The sequence below is a fragment of the Lissotriton vulgaris genome, chromosome 9 (assembly GCF_964263255.1).
Source record: "Lissotriton vulgaris chromosome 9, aLisVul1.2, whole genome shotgun sequence".
NCBI classification, from domain to species: Eukaryota; Metazoa; Chordata; class Amphibia; order Caudata; family Salamandridae; genus Lissotriton; species Lissotriton vulgaris.
In genome coordinates this window covers 274913311-274930915 of record NC_141697.1, presented here as the reverse complement: position 1 = coordinate 274930915, position 17605 = coordinate 274913311, and the positions used below count along the sequence as shown (strand labels likewise).

Below are 17605 nucleotides of genomic sequence, written 5' to 3'. Positions count from 1 at the left end.
TAGCGGGGCTCCCGTGAGGTGAGAGTGCCCCGCACCGAAGGAAGAGACCGCCGCCGCCTGCAAAGAGCCACCGCCTGGAGAGCCGGAGACGAGTACCGGTGAGTGGGGGCCTTCTTACTTTCCTGAGCTGCGAGGGCTCCAGGGGCATTCTGAAGATATCAAGTCCCCCGTGAGGGACTCCAACGGTAGTGCCGCCAGTAGTTTCAGGCCCACGAGGGTGGGAGCTTCTCTATGTATGTATGTGTGTGTGTGTGTGTGTGTGTGTGTGTGCGTGTGCGTGTGTGTGTGTGTGTGTGCGAGCGCGGCGGGGGAGGTTCTCTGTGTGTGTGCGTGTGTGTGTGTGTGTCTGCTTACAAGGAGCCATGGGAGACAGGAGATTGTGAACGCGCGCGCGCGCGACCTGATCCGATTCTGCAAGGTTGCGCATGCACATCACTTGTCTCCTGTCTCCCTTGGCTTATTGAAAGCAGAAATGATTGCAATAGAGTCTCGCAGCGACGATCGCTTTGCGATCTGTTCGCAGGTGCGAGACCTAAAAACAGTCGCAACTTCCCATACCTTGAACACCAATAGAAACTGTAAGCCACTCTTGCACTCACTCTCCAAACTTAACTGAGCCAAATGTTCATACCTTTGCGCACCCGCAAGCATCATAAACAAAATACATCACATTCAAAATGCTCATGAAGGACTTCACCTTCAAACATGAGAAAACGTTTCCGGCCTTGTAATCACTTCACTGGCTACCTATAGCTAGAAGGGTAATGTTCAAGGCATTCTTCATTGTCCACAAAGCCTAACAAGGAAAAGGAACGGTATACCTACTGGTTACGTTCAAGCAATACAAACATAAAAGGACATTGCGCTCCAGGTTTCTACCATATTTCATACCACCTTACCATAAGAAATCCGTTGGAGGCACAGCTTTGTCAGTGCAAGCTGCGTGCTCTGGGACTCACTGCCAGCCAGACACTGAGCACAAAGCAAAAGGAAGTTTTTGGTCCATGGTACAGTGAATGGAGAACACATGAAGAGGAATCAAGCAGGCACATGTTGACGAAACAGGTTCCCAGCAAGGATTAGTTACTTACCTGTAATCCTAGTTCTCTTCCAGGGGTATCCTCATCAAAGTCATAAGCATTAGAATATTCCTGCCCATGCGCGGGACCCCGGAAACACTATAATTATATGATATATATATATATATACACAATTGCAGCCTAATAAACACCAGAGCTGAGTCATGCTGTAAGGAATTTCCACCATACATGAAAAACATGCATTAGAAACAGGAGAAACAACAACATTTGTTTAGAGACTGTTTTAATGCTCAGCAAGCAGTAGAAATTCTCATAAGACACTGAAAGCATAGGAAGCTCCCAGGCTGCTATGCAAATACCCAGTCTAAAAAGACTGAAAAGCTAACCTGTAGCTGCATAGCAATAAACTGACACCGTGCCTTTAAGGCACCCCTGACCCCCAGCTTCCCATCATGCCTCAGGGGTGACAGTTAGGTCAGTTGTTCTTTGCGGAGACTGAAAAACCATGGAACCAAGTGGTTAACAAGATCTCCAAAATATAACAGTCCTTTGCCCGGGGAGGCGGGAGGGTTGCTTAGGACTTTGATGAGGATACCACTGGAAGAGAACTAGGATTACAGGCTAGTAACTAATCCTTCTCTTGCAGGGGATCCTCATAAATAGTCATAAGCATTAGAATAGAATAGTGAACCTCACCTCATCCCCCTGCAGGCAAAGGAGAACACAGAAATGTGATCAGTAAGCTTAAAAACCCAAGCTCGGATAGAGCAAAAGAACTATACAAACAGATTCCTCAAGGAGGCTTGGCCTACTTGAGCATCAGCCCTGTAATCCATATTCTAGGCAGTAGTGCCTCGTAAAGGTATGAACAGATTTCCAGGTTGCAGCCTTGCAAATCTCTAACATTGGGACGTCATGTAAGAAAGCAACTGTGGCCGCTTTCCCCCTAGTGGAATGCGCCTTAGGAGGCAACGGTAAGGGTCTTTTCACCAGCTGGTAAATTAAGGTAATGCAGGATACAATCCATCTTGAAATGGATCTCTTAGCGGCTGGGAAGCCTGTTCTCATGGCGCCATAATTGACAAATAACTGATCGGTCTTCCTTATGCCCTTGGTAATTTTCAAGTAGAACTTAAGCACCCTCTTGAGGTCTAAGGAATGAAGTGACCGCTCAGCCGGGGTCGCTGGATTTGGGAAACAAGATGGAAGAGAAATGGACTGATTGATATGAAAATCAGACACCACCTTAGGGAGAAAAGATGGATGCGCCCTTAAGACTACTCTGTTTCTGGTGGAAAACAGTGTAAGGCTCATTGGTACACAGCGCTTGGATCTCGCTTACTCTGCGTGCTGATGTAATGGCTACCAGAAAAGCGGCCTTCCAAGACAAATGCTGCAAGAAAGCTCTGTGGATTGGCTCAAAAGGTGGGCCCATCAATTTAGATAACACCAGGTTCAACTCCCACGGAGGAGAAAGGTTTCGAACAGGGGGATACACTTTCTTCAACCCCTGTAAGAAGTCCTTGACCACCTGCATTTGGAAAAAAGAGGGCTGAACAGGTGATCTCCTGTACGCCGTAATGGCAGATAGATGCACTCTGATAGAAGCATACTTTAAACCAGATCTTGCTAAGTACAGAAGGTAAGGGAGAATGACTTCCTCCTGCCCCTTCGTAGGATCAAGGTGATGTTCTCTACACCAAAGAAAAAACCTCTTCCACTTAAACTCGTATGACGCTCTTGTGGAGGGTCTTTTTGCTTCTTTCAAAATATGCATGCAATCAGGAGGCAGTTTCAAATGTCCGTATTGCAGGACCTCAGGAGCCATGCTGTCAAGTTCAGTGAGGGAAGGTTGGGATGAAGAATCCTCCCGCTCATCTTGGTCAGTAGGTCCGGCCTGCAAGATAGTCTCCTGTGTGGAAGTACCGACAGATGAAAAAGGTCCAGGTACCACCACTGCCGTGGCCAGACTGGAGCTATCAGAATCATCGTCATGCTGGATCTGAGTAGCTTGGACACAACCTACAGGATCAGGGGCAGATGAGGAAAGGTGTAGGCAAATGTCCCCGACCAGTCCATCAAAAGCACATTCCCCTTGTCCCTGGACGGTGGAATCTGGACGTGAAGGTGTGGCATTTTGTGTTTTCGTTGTCTGCGAATAGATCTATTTCCAGACGACCCCAACGATGGAAAAGGTGTAGCACCCAGTCTGGCTGATCTTCGAAGTGCCTGCTGAGTGCGTCTGCCATGACATTTAGCTCTCCTGGAAGGTGCACTGCCACCACCGAGAGGTTCCAGGCGAGAAGCCAGTGCCAGATCGCCTGCGTTTCCAGGGAGAGAGGACGCGACCGAGTGCCACCCTGTTTGTTTAGGTAGAACATGGCCGTCGTGTTGTCGGTCTGGACCAGGACTGAATCTGACTCGATTGCAGGTAGGAAAGCTTTGAGAGCAAGGTGGACTGCTCGTAGCTCCAGTATATTGATGTGGTAGGTCTGTTCCTTTTCCGACCACCGTCCTTGTATCTGAAGGCACCCAATGTGTGCCCCCCAGCCTTGCAGAGACGCGTCTGTCACCACCGATTGCACTGGAAGTGGCTGGTGAAAAGGGACTCCTACCATCAGATTCCACTGCTGAGTCCACCATGTGAGGGAGGATCTCGCCGCCTGGGAGAGACATATCTGATCTTCCCAGCGACCTGTTGATGGATCCCACTGGTCCTCCAGAGACTGCTGCAAAGGATGCATTCTCAGCCTGGCGTTGGGAATGAGAAAGATGCAGGAGACTATGGATCCTAGCAGGGATGCCACCTGCCGGACTGTCGGATTCTGCACCTGGAGCAGAAGCCTGCACTTCTGTCTCATCAAAGACAGTCTCTCCTCCGAAGGATACGCTCTTCTCACGCTTGTGTCCAGTACGGAGCCGAGGTAGTGGATGGTCTGGGTGGGCTGTTGCACTGACTTCTCCATGTTGACATGAATGCCTAGATCGTGCAAGTGTTGTAGACAGATCTGGAAGTCGTGCCCCACCTGCAGCGGGGATGGACCTTTCTGCAGCCAGTCTAAGTATGGATAGACGAAGGAGGCCTTTTCTGTGAAGAAAAGCTGCCACCACTGCCATGCATTTGGTGAAGACTCGTGGAGCCGACTTGAATCCAAAGGGCAGGACCTTGTATTGATAATGTTTATGGCCGACCACAAACCGTAGGTACTTGTGATGATGTATTGCAATGGAAATGTGGAAGTACGCATCTTGGAGGTCCACCAAACACATCCAATCCCCTACTTGCAGATGTGGACATATTTGGGGGAAGGGCCAACATGCGAAACTTGTCCTTCACTATGACCTTGTTCAGAAGTCGAAGGTTCAGGATCGGTCGAAACTTGTGCTCCTGATCTTTTTTGGGGACAAGAAAGTACCTGGAGTAAACTCCTCTTCCCCTTTGAGAGGGCTGAACCTCTTCTATAGCCTGCTTCGGAAGAAGAAGAGCCCTCACCTCCTTTCGAAGCAGCTTTAATTGGTGAGGAAGAGACTTTTTCGGTGGTATGTCCTTTTGAAGCGCACCGAAACGTAACACATATCCATTGCGTAGTATATTCAGCACCCGGCGATATTTTGTGATGCTGTCCCACTCAGCCAGATGTTGTGAAGCACTTCCTCCCACTGGAGTGGGCAACGGTGGCAGAGGAAGCCACTGCTCATGACTTCCCTCCTGCTCTCGCCGTGGTAGAGGACTGCTGCTGGTTACCACCTCTACCTCCGTGGACTTTCCTCCCCGAAACTGGGACTTCCCCTGGTTCTTGTTCTGGGACCACTGAGGGGTTTGAACCCTATGTTGAGGCCCCTTGCGCTGGTTGGATTTGTAGCGACGCTTAAATTTCTTCTTTTTCCCCAACCCAACCGCCTTGAGGGTGTCCAACTCTGTCTTCATTCTATTCATCTCTTCATCTGCGTGTGTGCCGAAGAGAGAAGAGCCAGAGAATGGGAGGTTCAAGATCCTCTGCTGCGCATCTGGTTTTAGTCCTGTCAATCTTAACCAGGACGATCTCCTGGCGCATATCCCATGCGCGTAAGAGTGCGCTGATAGCACCGCACCATCTGCCGCTGTGCTAATCATTTGATTTGCCACCAAAGATCCCTCTGTGACTATTTCGCGGAAGTCCTTTTGGTCTTCCTTTGGGAGCTTTGTTTTTATAACGCTCTAAAGATTCCCAGAGAGCTCTGTCATAATGGCCTAGCAACGCAGCCGCGCTGGAGACCTTAAGGGATGCAGCAGGAAAAGTGCAGGCTCTGCGACTCCACGAGTCCTGGAACCTGCTCTCTTTATCTGGTGGACCAGAAGAAATGGCTGTTACAGCATGCGTCTTCTTTGCTGCCGCCACGATGACTGGGTCTGCAGGAGGGTCCGTCTTGACGAAGACCGGTTCAGAGGTAGCCCGCTTATATTTCTTTAGGATGCGAGCCGGCACCGCTTTGATGGTTGCTGGAGTTAAAAAAGGTGTCCATGACTGGGTCATGGATCCCAGGAACTAATGGAAGCAATGGCCGAGATGCAGTCTTCTGATGAAGAGTCTCGAAAATCATTGTCGTCGTGACTTGCGGGACAGACACCTCAATGTTGAGCTTCTGAGCACCCCTCTGCAGAACCTCATGGTATGTAATAATGGCATCTATGGGAGAGACCCTGGAAACCGGGCTGTCCGATAGTGGGGGGGAATAATCCCTCTTGGAGGACCTGGTAGAGGAGGTCGAGGAAGTAGATGGTGTTCTTCTACTTCGCCGATTAGCACTGCGCCTCCTTTCTAGTGACCTGACTGCGCGTTCCTCTCGTCTCGGGGAACGCGATCTATAGTGCCTTCTCTCAGGGGACCTCTCGTGCCTACGCCTGGGAGAACTCACTCTGTCCACTTCGTCCACCAGTCTCTGAAGAGGTGATCTATGAACCAGATTGGCATACTCCTGCATCCGCCTTGTCGCTCCTGCCAGTGACGTAAGGGCAACCTGCACGCATTCCAGACATTGATCTTGGCTCCTGACTTCTCGTTGGATGGACCTTCCGTCTACTCGACGTCGAACGCTGCCTCGACGGCGACCACTGCAGATGAGAAGCAGGGGAAGAACGCTGTCTCGACGTTGAACGGCGATGTGAAGCCGATGACAGAGGGTCTCTCTCTCTCTCGACGCCGAGCGTCGTCTAGACGACGGAGAGCTGTATCCAATCTCGACGTCGAAGGTCTGCGAGACGACAGCGGAGGGGTATTTTTCACCCTCGACGCCGATCGCCGCCAAGTTGACGACGGCGGAGGGTCTCTGCTCCTCGACGCCGATCGTTGCCGGGTTGACGACGGCGGAGGATCCCGAATCTTCGACGTAGACGACGTACCTTTTCTTGACGGCGAGCCCGCTGTCAAAGGTCTTTTCTTAGATAAATTACCCACCTGAAGATCTTGACTCAGCGCAGAGCCCGACGCTGAAGCAGAAGGACGCGAGGACTTGCTTATAGAAGGTGTTCTAGACCTCTTGGAGCCCTTCCTTACTGGAGACCTTCCTCTAGATGATTTATCTGCCAGGCCATACAGGCGAACTCTCTCCCTGTCCTTTAAGGTTCTTCTGGACAGGTTCTGGCAGTGAGGGCAGGTCTTAGGATCATGATCCTCAGGTAGACAAAGAATACAGACCTCATGAGAGTCTGTTTTGGCCTTCTTTTTACCACAAGAAGGGCGAGAGTCAAAAAGAGATGGCATTTTAAGTTCAAAATGCCCAAACCTGTCAAAAAAAGAAAGCTTCTTACTTCAAAAGATGAAAGACATCGAAGTAAGGAATTAAAGTTGTGAAAAGTGAAGAGATTTTCTGACAAAAACCAGAAAAGAGTTGAGCTGTGTTGCCAGGATCCTTCCTGAAGGACAGCCAGTATGGAGTTTCTTTGCCCAAGCAGTGAAAGAAACACTAGGGTTGATGCGGCTGGCAAGTCGAGTAGACAAGCCCAGTGATCTTGCTAATGCTCTGCTTTCTTTGATACCCCCGCCCTCTTCTCCCCCAAAAAACTGATGAGTTCTGTCAAGGGCATGAAAGACAATTGGACATAGTCTGAAAAACCAGCCAACTGCAGCCAGGCATGACGGCGAATGATGTTGGCTCTACAGATGAAATCACTAGTATCCAAACCAAAGAGTTGTCATCTTGGTCACAACTGTCCTGTATGACTTAGGTCAGAGCCAGATCAAGTAGGACTTTTGCCACTGAATCCCAAAGAGCGTGGGAATAGATGTCCAGCAGGCAACTGGCATTCATGGATCCAAGGACCAAGCTGAAGAAAGAAAACACCCTCTTCCCAAAAGTTTTCAACTTGTTTAGTCTCTCGATCGCAAAAGGAGTAGCCGGAAAAGTATTCAAATTCGTCCAACCAGTATAAACTGGCACCACCAAAGTCTCTGGAGGGGAGTGCAAAGACAAAAAGGAATGGTCACCCGGGGCAGGGTGGTGGAGTCTAGCAATTTAGCAAGTGAATGGGCTGAGGGGGACTTTGGGGGCGGAACAAGGTTTGACCCAGGCCCCTAAGAAAGTATCTTAAGTGCTTCACTGAAGGGAAGGAAGGGCACAGAAGATGGTTTGCCTCTGCTGCAGCACTTCCTGCAAAACATTTATTTTGAAGTCTAAGGTGGAGAGCTGGAGGTCGAGAGCTGCAGCTGCTTTATGCCTGATGATTTTGAAAGATGAACTCTTCTCGGTGCAGGGCCTGGGGAAAGGAAGGTCGTTCCAACTCAGAGAAAGGGTCAAGGCCACAGGTCTCAAAGGAAATTTTCCTTGTTGTATGGTTTCCCCATTTCATCACTGTATCATAATCTTTGTCCGACTCCATAATAACTAAGGAATGCAGTGTGTGTATTGTTCCTTGCGCAGGTGGTAAGTCAAGGGGGAGGTTGCACTTTGATAGAAATCGAACACAGCCTTGGTTGGGCTCAGAGAGGCCCCGGCTTGGTAGTCAGAGAGCACAATGGGCATCTTGTCCTCCTGCATCAATTGAGTCCTAATCGGCGTTAAAACTCCAGGAACCAGCATGGAGCCAAAGGTGGTATAGGAAGTGGGGCCAAAAAGTGGTTTTGGAGGGTCCGCTGGCGCCAAGGGCAAATTTGCTGACCATTTAACAGATGGAGGGCCTCTCCACTCCTAGGGGCCCTTAGGCACGCCCAAGGGAATCAGTAAAGAGCCAAAGAGTTGGAGCATGGCCTGAAGAACTCTTCTGTCTGCCTCAGTGGTGCAGACAGCCTCAGAATCTTAAGTGATGCTGGGACAAGTGGCGGGGTGGGCTCCAAAGAGACTTCAGGAGTGAAAGGAATGGTACGCAAATGCACTGCCTCAGGAGTATGTGAGTTATGAGAAAGGACAGAGACCTGCTTCGATGATTTTTTTTTTAATTCTCTGACTTACCCAAACACATTTCTCAAGACAGCAACCAACCTCGGGTACGAATTCTGGACTGGGAATTAGGAACAACCCTTCTACTAAGACCAGTCTCACTGCAGTCTTCTGGTACATGGCGACTCAGCTACTGATTTGGCCTTCAGGTTCATCGATGTACAATCACTGCAGGCCTTAAAGTAGTGGCCAGATCCGAAGGATCAGAAGCAAACCTGATGAGTATTTGTCACAGACATTGGTATACGACAGTTTACGACGTTTGTAGCCTGTCGTTTTGGGAGGTGACATTTTCCTTGCACACTGAAACAATGTAGGGAAATTGCCTCTTAAGAGACAAGAGGTAACTACAGATCCACATATGGAGGTGCACAAAGAAATCAATTGACATCAGCTTGCAGGAGTGGTGCTTATATAGGCTTATATAGGCTCCACAAGTAATTTCCAGAACAGCATAGTGTGGAGCCGCACAGCACCACCTATTGGCACGCAGAGGTACTGCTCAAAACGTTTCTGGATCCAGTCGAACGTCTTAGGAATATTTAAAAGGTGTGCAATCTGAGGTTAGAAGTCTATATTAGAAAAACCTTGATACACACCTTCTAGGGCACAGATATTGAAGTCTGCGGAAAAAAGGGCTGTGCAAAATTGGTTTCGAGTGCTGCGGGCTTGGGATGGTAGCCAATTCACTGCGTTTCTTAGTATCCAGAAAAACTTCAAGTGTTGAGAATACTGGTTAATTCAGTGCCTGGCAGCACCACAGAACTGGACATGAAAACACATCAAGAATATCCAACGGAGTTCTTTTTGTTAAATCCTATGTATAATGTACAAATCCATTTGCTGTGCTTTCAAAGTATACAGCGACGTGATGCATTCCCAGAAGCAGGCCCCAATTGTGCCTTGAGGAAACTGGAAGAGGCCACTGTGACCAGACTTTCTTCTGTGACATCTCTAGCAGTGTTAGAAAATAGTTCTCTGCAGTGGCTTTAAAACACCACTTGTGCTAAAATTCAGAAAAGGGAATAACCAACTGGTAAAATCAATTTAAAAACTCAATCCCATCAACAATGTCCGACATACAGTGTCCACATGCTGGACAACACTACTTCCCCAGCAATGTGTAAGTGAGAGAGCTGTGCAGGAGAACTAATATTTCAAGCAGAAATTGCAAGTCCTGAAAACGAGGCAGGTAGGCAGATGAAAGGCTCACAAGCAAATGCAAAACTCACCAAATCTAAAAACTCTCCAGTTACACTTCCATTGAGCATCTGAAACTTCCCACCTTTATCTGCCTCCAAATCGGCTGGGGAATGGGTAAATGCCTGTACCAACTGCAGAGAACAAACAAGTTTACTATTATAACATCAAGTAACTTTAATATTTTACTCAACTCTTTACACTTCAGTCGTAATAGGATCTTCATATGTACACAAATAACCTACATAAAAATTATCAAATCAAAATACTCTAAAAGCTGAAATAGGGATCCGTCTCTTGTATCACCTTCTGAATAAATCTGTTATTATTCAGTTGCCAATGCTATTAAAAGTGCATTTAAGGCCAGTCAATATGGAACTGTAACAATATGGTTACTTACCAGTAGGAGTAGTTTAGCTGGTTGGAGGGTTTTCTGGATTAACATGCTGTGCATTATGCCACCATCTAGTGGTCAAGCCCAGAATTTTTTGGGGGTTTTGTTTTTTTCTCAGTAGTGGGAGTCGTTGACCAATCTTTGGTATGTGCATCCTCTGTGTGACAACAGACGGCACCCCGGATCTCCCTGTGCGTAGTAACCATCTTCGTATTTATTTTTTCCTTGTTTTTAGTATACATCTTCCTTTTTCCCCCCTCTCTTCTTCCCTACCTGGTTGCATTCTCTCCGATTTCTGGGGAGGCAGGTGGATCGCATGAGAGTCCAGAAAACTCTTCAAGTTACAAAACTCCTCTTATTGGCAAATAACAATTTTGTTTTGCAGCATGAACCCTTTTCTGGATTTGCGTTTTGAACTCAGGAAATAAGCTGAATAGTTTATTTTGTTTGCTTGCTCTGTTGGTACCCTTTCTATTGCTTTCTTTTATAAACGTTTCTTGATTTCTTTCTTGAGCAGTAAGATCTCTTGATTACAAAGGTTTTTTTGGTTGGGTGACGGTGGAATTTGTGGTGGTTCGTAGAGTAGTTATATGCTATATCCGTGAGGTATTATGTTCAAAACCAATCTGTCAGAGGATTTATTTTCCCATTCCTGTGGGTAATTCCCTAATCTGCCTCCCACTTCTGTTTATTGGTGGCATGTTCTGTTGTGCAACTCACCTGCTTGTTGCTCCTCCCCACTCTGGAAGCCTAGGCTCTTCCCCTTTCGCGTCCACGAAAGGACTGCCTCGCAGAGTGTTGCCACTGCTGGTATGTGGTTTGCTGCGTGGCATGGTGCAGGCTGCCCTGTGGTTGCTTTTGTTGTTGGCCTGATATGAAGGGGGCGCTGCCTGTGGGCCTTCGGGATACGCTGCTTCCCCCCTAAAGAGACTCCTAAATTGAGGTGCCCCCTTTGCAGTCTTGTTGTTCTCCTTCAATCTTTGTAGGAACTCATTCACCACCTGTCCGAACAGGGCATCTCCTGTGAACTCCTGTGTCAATTGAGGCTTGTTCCTCTGGCTTGAATCCAGACACTCCAAGCCAGATATGCCTTCTTAATGTTCCAATGCACATATGCCTGCTGGCAGTCTCTGCTGCACCAAAGGCTGACTTTAGGCAGGTGTCAGGGATGTTCCTCCTTATTTGCATCACTGCCTTGGCCCTCTTTTGGTAGTCCTCTGGGATGTGCTGCATGAGGGACTTCATCTCATCTTCTGTACCTGTTCAAGAGGGCGTTGAAATTCGCAATATTCCATTGAGTTGCTGCCTCCCTTTCTATTTTCCTTCCCGTCAGGTCTTTAACTTTCCTTTTCAGATGGTAGACCTGAGGATGTATGAGCGATGTTTCTCTTCTTGGGAGTTGCAACAATTATTGAATGAATGAATGAATGAATGATTACGCATTTATGTAGCGCATGGCTACCCGGAGGCATCCCAGCGCATTAAGTACCTAGTCAATATTCCGGCTCGGGGAAACAGAAAGGTTTTAAGAAGTTTCCTGAACGTAAGGTGGTTTGGTTCAAGTCGGATGGCATCAGGGAGCTGGTTCCAGAATTTTGCAGCGTGTAGGGAGAAACGGCGGCCGCCCATGCGTGTCCTTTTAATCCTAGGGACTAACAGAAGTTTCTTGTGGTTCGATCTGAGGGTCCGGGGAATATAATGGAGCTGAAACATGGGTTGGATCAAGGCAGGTCCGGAGTCAGAGATAGACTTATGGACAGTACACATAGCCTTAAACTAAATCCTTTGCTGCACTGGAAGCCAGTGCAACTGGCGTAATGCAGATTTGGCCGAACCCCGTTTAGGCACATCCATTAGCACTCGTGCAGCACAGTTTTGTACTATCTGCAAGACTTTAATAGTTCCCTGAGGGGCGCTGAGGTATACTGCATTTGCGTAGTCAAGTCGCGACAAAATGAGTGACTGGACCAACAGACGCCTGGCTTCAAAAGGGAGAAGATTTAAGTCCACAGGAGTGTTCCCCTGGATGCACTTCAGGTCATGAGTAGATGGACTGTATTTTTTCTCTCAGTAACAGCCCTTGCAGCAGCTGCTTCACAGAATGCTTCCTTCCCTTGGTCCAATATGCTTCAGAGCATGGTAAGTACAGGTTCCCTTGTGAGTGGAGATTAAGGTTTCCAGAAAAAAAGCATTTATACTTTTTTTCTCCTCCAACTGAACCTCATACGTCTCCGCAGCCCTTTTGATGGGGATAGGTCGCCGGGTGGATATGGCCTCGAATGGTTGTTGCCCACTCCTTTATCTGGTGAATAAGCATTGAGTTTGTGCCATGATTCTTTCAACCCTGTTGCTGCTTCGACCTTTTTAAGTTCGTAGAACTCTTTCTGCTGCTCTTGATGAGGTTCTGGGAGTTGCTGGGGCAAACAAAGCAGACTGGTAGTCTTTGGTCGAAGGCTTAATAGGAATATGGAAATCCTTCAAGGGGTCAAACTCCTTCCTTTGCAGAAGTGTGACCATTTCCGCCTCGAGCCTTCATTTCTTCAGATGACCTCGAGCATTTTCTGTTCAGCGTCGGCGACAGCCTCTTCTTCCGCGTCAACTGGTCTACCATCTACAAAACCTTGCTTTCTCTCTCTAGAGAGAGAGAGAGAATGAATGAATGAATGAATGAATGGTATGAAAGGTTTTGATGGTGTCTGGCCTCATTGGTACCCCTCTGTCGATATCCGTGTGCCTTTTTCAGTTTCAGCTGACCTTAGGTCGACAAGCGTTTCGAAGCAGAGGCTGCTTTTTGGGACTTATTGTCTGAGGGTTTGGCATCTGAACCTTTTGGCGGTTTAAAGAACTTCAGCTTCTTTTGTGCGTCCTTTGCTGACAGTTTTTTCCCAGTGTCAACCACATAGATCTCAACATCAGATTTTTATCCCCGTGAGCTAGCTCGCTTCTTTGACATCATTGTCACTGGATAGGCCAGGGTCCTGAGTGCTGGGCATGGTGGTGTAGTGTTCCAGCCTCTGTTGTCAACGTATTACTAGAGTTTTGGGTACAAACGCAGAGCAGGCCTCACTGTTCTTATCTCTGTGATCTTTCGTGAGACACAGATTGCAGACTTCGTGGGGGTCTCTCTGGGCGTACTTGTAGTGGCAGAATTTAAAAGGGGTTTTTTCCAGGACCCCCACCTGCCTTCTTTCTCTGGCCATGTGTCTGATTCTGGACGGGTCCCTGTCTTCGAAAAAAGAGAAGGATCCTCCCCTTCTCTAGTCATCCCTCTTGCGGCTTTCTGCAATTGTGTTGGGTTTTTTCCCCCAAAAACTTTTAGATCTCCTCCATTGATTCAGAGACCCTACGGCGGGGAAAGAAAATCTGAAGATGGAGACTACGCACAGCGAATTTGACGCCATCTGGCATCACACAGGGGATGGGCATACTACCAAATAGGTGGTTGAAGATGCCCACAACGAGAAAAAAAAAAGTTCTCAATAAGAACTCGAGTTTCCCTCTTCTCTCTCCCCCTCTTGTAACCCTCCCCCACTTTATAACTCCCTTCTCCTACCCCCCACCCCCCAGGTTTCCGCCCCCCCCCCTCCTCTCACCAATTTCCCTCTCCTGGATAATTCAAACTCTTCTCACTACCCAAATACAGACCACCTTCACTCCTCACTTCTTACCCAATCACTCCTTAATGTTGAACTTCCCCTTTTATCCCTTGTTTTAGAGCTCTCCTCCCTCAGAAATGACGTTTCACTCCTTGCTAGGATTCACTCTCTGGATCACCGGGCTGCGGATCACCCCCACACCACGATCCCCTCACAAAACTGCATAGCTTCTCAGCTCAAAACACCTCTCATTCCCCCCCTCCCCCAAACGTCTCACCTATTATTGTTACCAACTCCAATACTCTACCTAGCCCACCCCTCCCTCTGAGCTACCTGTCCCCACCCGAACCCGTTGAACTTACTAATGTCCTCCCCCCTTGCACCGCAACTATGATCTCCCCTCCACAACATGCTTCTTGCCCAGTGATCTTGGGAATTAACATGATTACAAACTCCCCCGTCTCTCCCCCACCTTCCTCTCCTACGAGCCCCCCTAACCTCAATCTACCATCCCAGTTCTCTTGGGAATGAGCAGGTACCCCCTTTACCCAGCGTCACCCAAACCCCCACAACAACTAACATCTATCCTTCCTTGTCCCTCCACCCAATACCTCGACTCGTCATCCCTCTGTTGCATGGTGATTAACTGCCGATCTGCCTCTTGCCACGCTACGGAGATCGCGGAAACCATTCTCAGCGAAAACATCGACATTGCATTCCTAACTGAAACATTGCTCAACCCCCACTCCACACCTCTCCTCGAGATGCTCATTCCTCCAGGATATTCCATCCTTAAGAAAGATAGAATCGATCAAATAGGAGGAGGCCTTGCCCTAAACTTTAAAGACAAACGTAAACTCATGCTGGTCCATCTCCAGGGCCCATCAACCTTTGAATACCTCTGCGCTGATCTTACTACTCCTGGTTCCCTTACTATTCGTCTACATACTATCTACCACCCCCCTGGTAATCCTATCTCCTTTACTGAGGAGCTGTCTGATCTCATTATTCAAGCATCGCTCTCTCACTCCAGTAATCTCTTCCTTGGCGACTATTATATCCATTGGAATCAAAATGACGACCCTGCAGTTATCCTCTTTAATGACACTATGGACATTACTGACCTGACTGAACTCTGGCAATCCCAACTCACTCTAAAGGTGCCATCCTTGACGCTATTATGACTAGCAAGGATCTGGCCTCCCTCTCCAAGATCATACCCGTGGACTGGTCTGATCACCACCTTATCCTTTTCACCATGAACAGCTCCACTACTTGCCCTACCCCAATCAGCAGTTTACCTATGAAACATACTTGTAATCTCCACCGTATTTCCCCTGGAGATTTGGAACCCTCAATTAAAACTTGCTTACTTCTTCCCCGTCTCTCTCACAGCACTACTAACCTAACTGATCATTACAATAATTCTATCCTTGAAGCCCTTGGCCAAATTGCCCCAACCAAACTAAAACAACAACAACAAAACATCCCAGCCAAATCCTGGTTCAATTCCGACCTTAATAATGAAAGACAGGCCCTCAGACAGTCAGAACGTGCTTGGAAGAATCATCCCTCCTCTGCTAATTTGGTACTCCTTAGAAACGCCAGAGCCAAATACAAGAAGCACATCTTCAACGAAAAAGCCTCCTTCCTCCGTTCTCAACTTGACCAGGCTATAAACCGTCCCAGAGAACTCTTTAACATGGTCAAAAAACAAACTTTCTCTGGCCCTCCTAAAATATTAGCCACTGTTGAAAGGTGTGAAGAAATCGCCAGCTTCTTTTCTAGTAAAGTCAACAAGATTGAGCTATCCTTCTCTTCCACCCCTCTCTCATTCCAACCTCCCCTCCTGAACATTCCTACTGCTTTTTTATCCTCCTCTCCCCAGTTTCATGATCCCTTAACAACCCTCCTTGCTCCATGATCCACATTTTTTGACCCCCAACCTAAAAACAATGCTTCTTGGAGCGAATGTTGTTCAATATCTGAAACTGCTGTCCTCAACATCATCTCTAAAGTCAAACCATCCTCTCATACCAAAGATCCTCTTCCCGCCCATTTGGTTCAGGAACTTAAACACATCATTGCCCCTATATGGGCCAACATCATCAATTCCTCCTTTGCCACTGGTTGTGTTCCTGCCTCCCTTCAACTAGGTCAAATCTCCCCCATCCTCAAAAACACCTCCACTGACCCTAATGACTTAAACAATTTGCGCCCTATCTCAAACCTTCCCTTCCTCTCCAAAGCCCTTGAAAAATGTGTCCTGTCTCAACTGGATAACCATATTGTCTCCTTCAATCTCCTTGACGTTTTCCAATCTGGTTTTAGAAAAGGATGCAGCACCGAAACTTCTATGCTCAATATTACCGACGACATCCATCGCTCTTTGGACAAAGGCGAATCCTCCCTACTAATCCTCCTTGACCTCTCTGCAGCCTTTTATACTGTCCACCATCCCACCCTTCTTAAAACTCTCAAAGACCGCTTCGGTTTTGAGGGCAATGTACTCAAGTGGTTCACCTTGTATCTCCAAAATAGAACACAACAAATTAAGCTCAGTGATTGCCTCTCCAAACCTCGACCTGTCTCTCTTGGTGTCCCACAAGGTTCTATCCTATCCCCAACCCTATTCAACCTCCTCATGGAACCCCTCACCCTTCTGCTCAAACAAGCTAAAATCAGTTAGCACCTCTATGCCGATGATACTCAACTATATTACAAGATCAAATCCCACAACGACATCTTACACCTCAAAGATACCCTGAATAAAGTCCAAGCCTGGTTCCATTTTAATCACCTCAAACTTAATCCTAAAAAAACTGAAATCATCCTTTTCACTCCCAAAAACAACTTTCTGCCTATCCAAAACTGGATCACAGATCTCAAAGTACTTAACTGGTCTCTTTCCACCTCCAACTCTGTCAAATCCCTTGGCATTAGCATCGACCAGAATCTTAATCTCATCTTTAAAAATGCGGCTAAAGGTGCTCTCTTCACACAAGATTGCCTGTATCACTCACAAAGCCCTTCACCAAAACACCCCCTCGTACCTTTCTGACAAACTACTAAAAGCCGGGTATTCCAGGTCTTTGACGAGCACTAACAGCTTTTAACCAGTTACTATACAGAAAAATATGCACCGTTCTTATTGGACTTTGTTTTTTTGGGTCTGAAATGGCAAAAGCCAACTGATCAATAATGCCAACACATACTAATCAGGAACGGTCATGGTAGGCCTCACCTTCAGGACACACTCATTCCCAACTACAGAACTTGACTGAAGAAAAAAAAAAGTAAACTGGCACGTTCTTTGGTCTCGCCAGAAGTGAACACATCGCTGAGGCTCTACTCAAGCTCTTGTCGTTTAGGTACATTGCTTAAACACATTCCAGTGCTTTTAAGTACATGTGAGGTGCTCCACTAAAAGGTTTTTTCCAAGTTGGAGTGCCAATGGGTGCCTATTTATATGCGTATAAACTGGATTGGATATGGTTTGAGGTACAGATTATACTCATATTAAAGGTAACTACTATACAGATAATGTGCTCTCTTAATTCAGCTGAGGGGCAGAGTATGGCTCTGTTCATGATCAGGGCCGGACTGGCCATAGAGGGCACCGGGCGTTTCCCAGGTAGGCCGCTAGGGTTGGGGCGGGTTTTGGGCCAGGGGTCGGCAATATCGGCCCCCTTTAACAAAACCGGCCCTCGCAAACTGCTCGGCTGCACTCCCCCCTCAGCCCACCTACTGTGGAGCAGAAAGCAACTGTGGAGCAGAAAGCAACTGTGGAGCGATCTCATCTGAAGTCCCCTCTATGATCCAAAACTTAAGCAACCCAAGACCGATTTTGCTATTATTTACAGCTCAGTCGGGTACAGCTTGGTGTCAGTGGCTCCGTGTGCATGGTGGTCTAAAGAATGAGGAGTTGGAATACTACCCCGAGAGACAGTTGTTGGACTTCT

General features: G+C 47.6%; 1 protein-coding gene across 1 annotated transcript in view; it reads right to left on the bottom strand.

Annotated features, from left to right (window-relative positions):
- AHSA1 (activator of HSP90 ATPase activity 1) overlaps positions 1 to 17605 on the bottom strand; it is a 214090-nt gene that overhangs the window by 59137 nt on the left and 137348 nt on the right. Inside the window, exon 7 of the mRNA XM_086937559.1 lies at positions 9686 to 9787. Coding sequence (XP_086793685.1) covers positions 9686 to 9787 — 102 coding nt within the window. The remainder of the gene's footprint in view (positions 1 to 9685; positions 9788 to 17605) is intronic.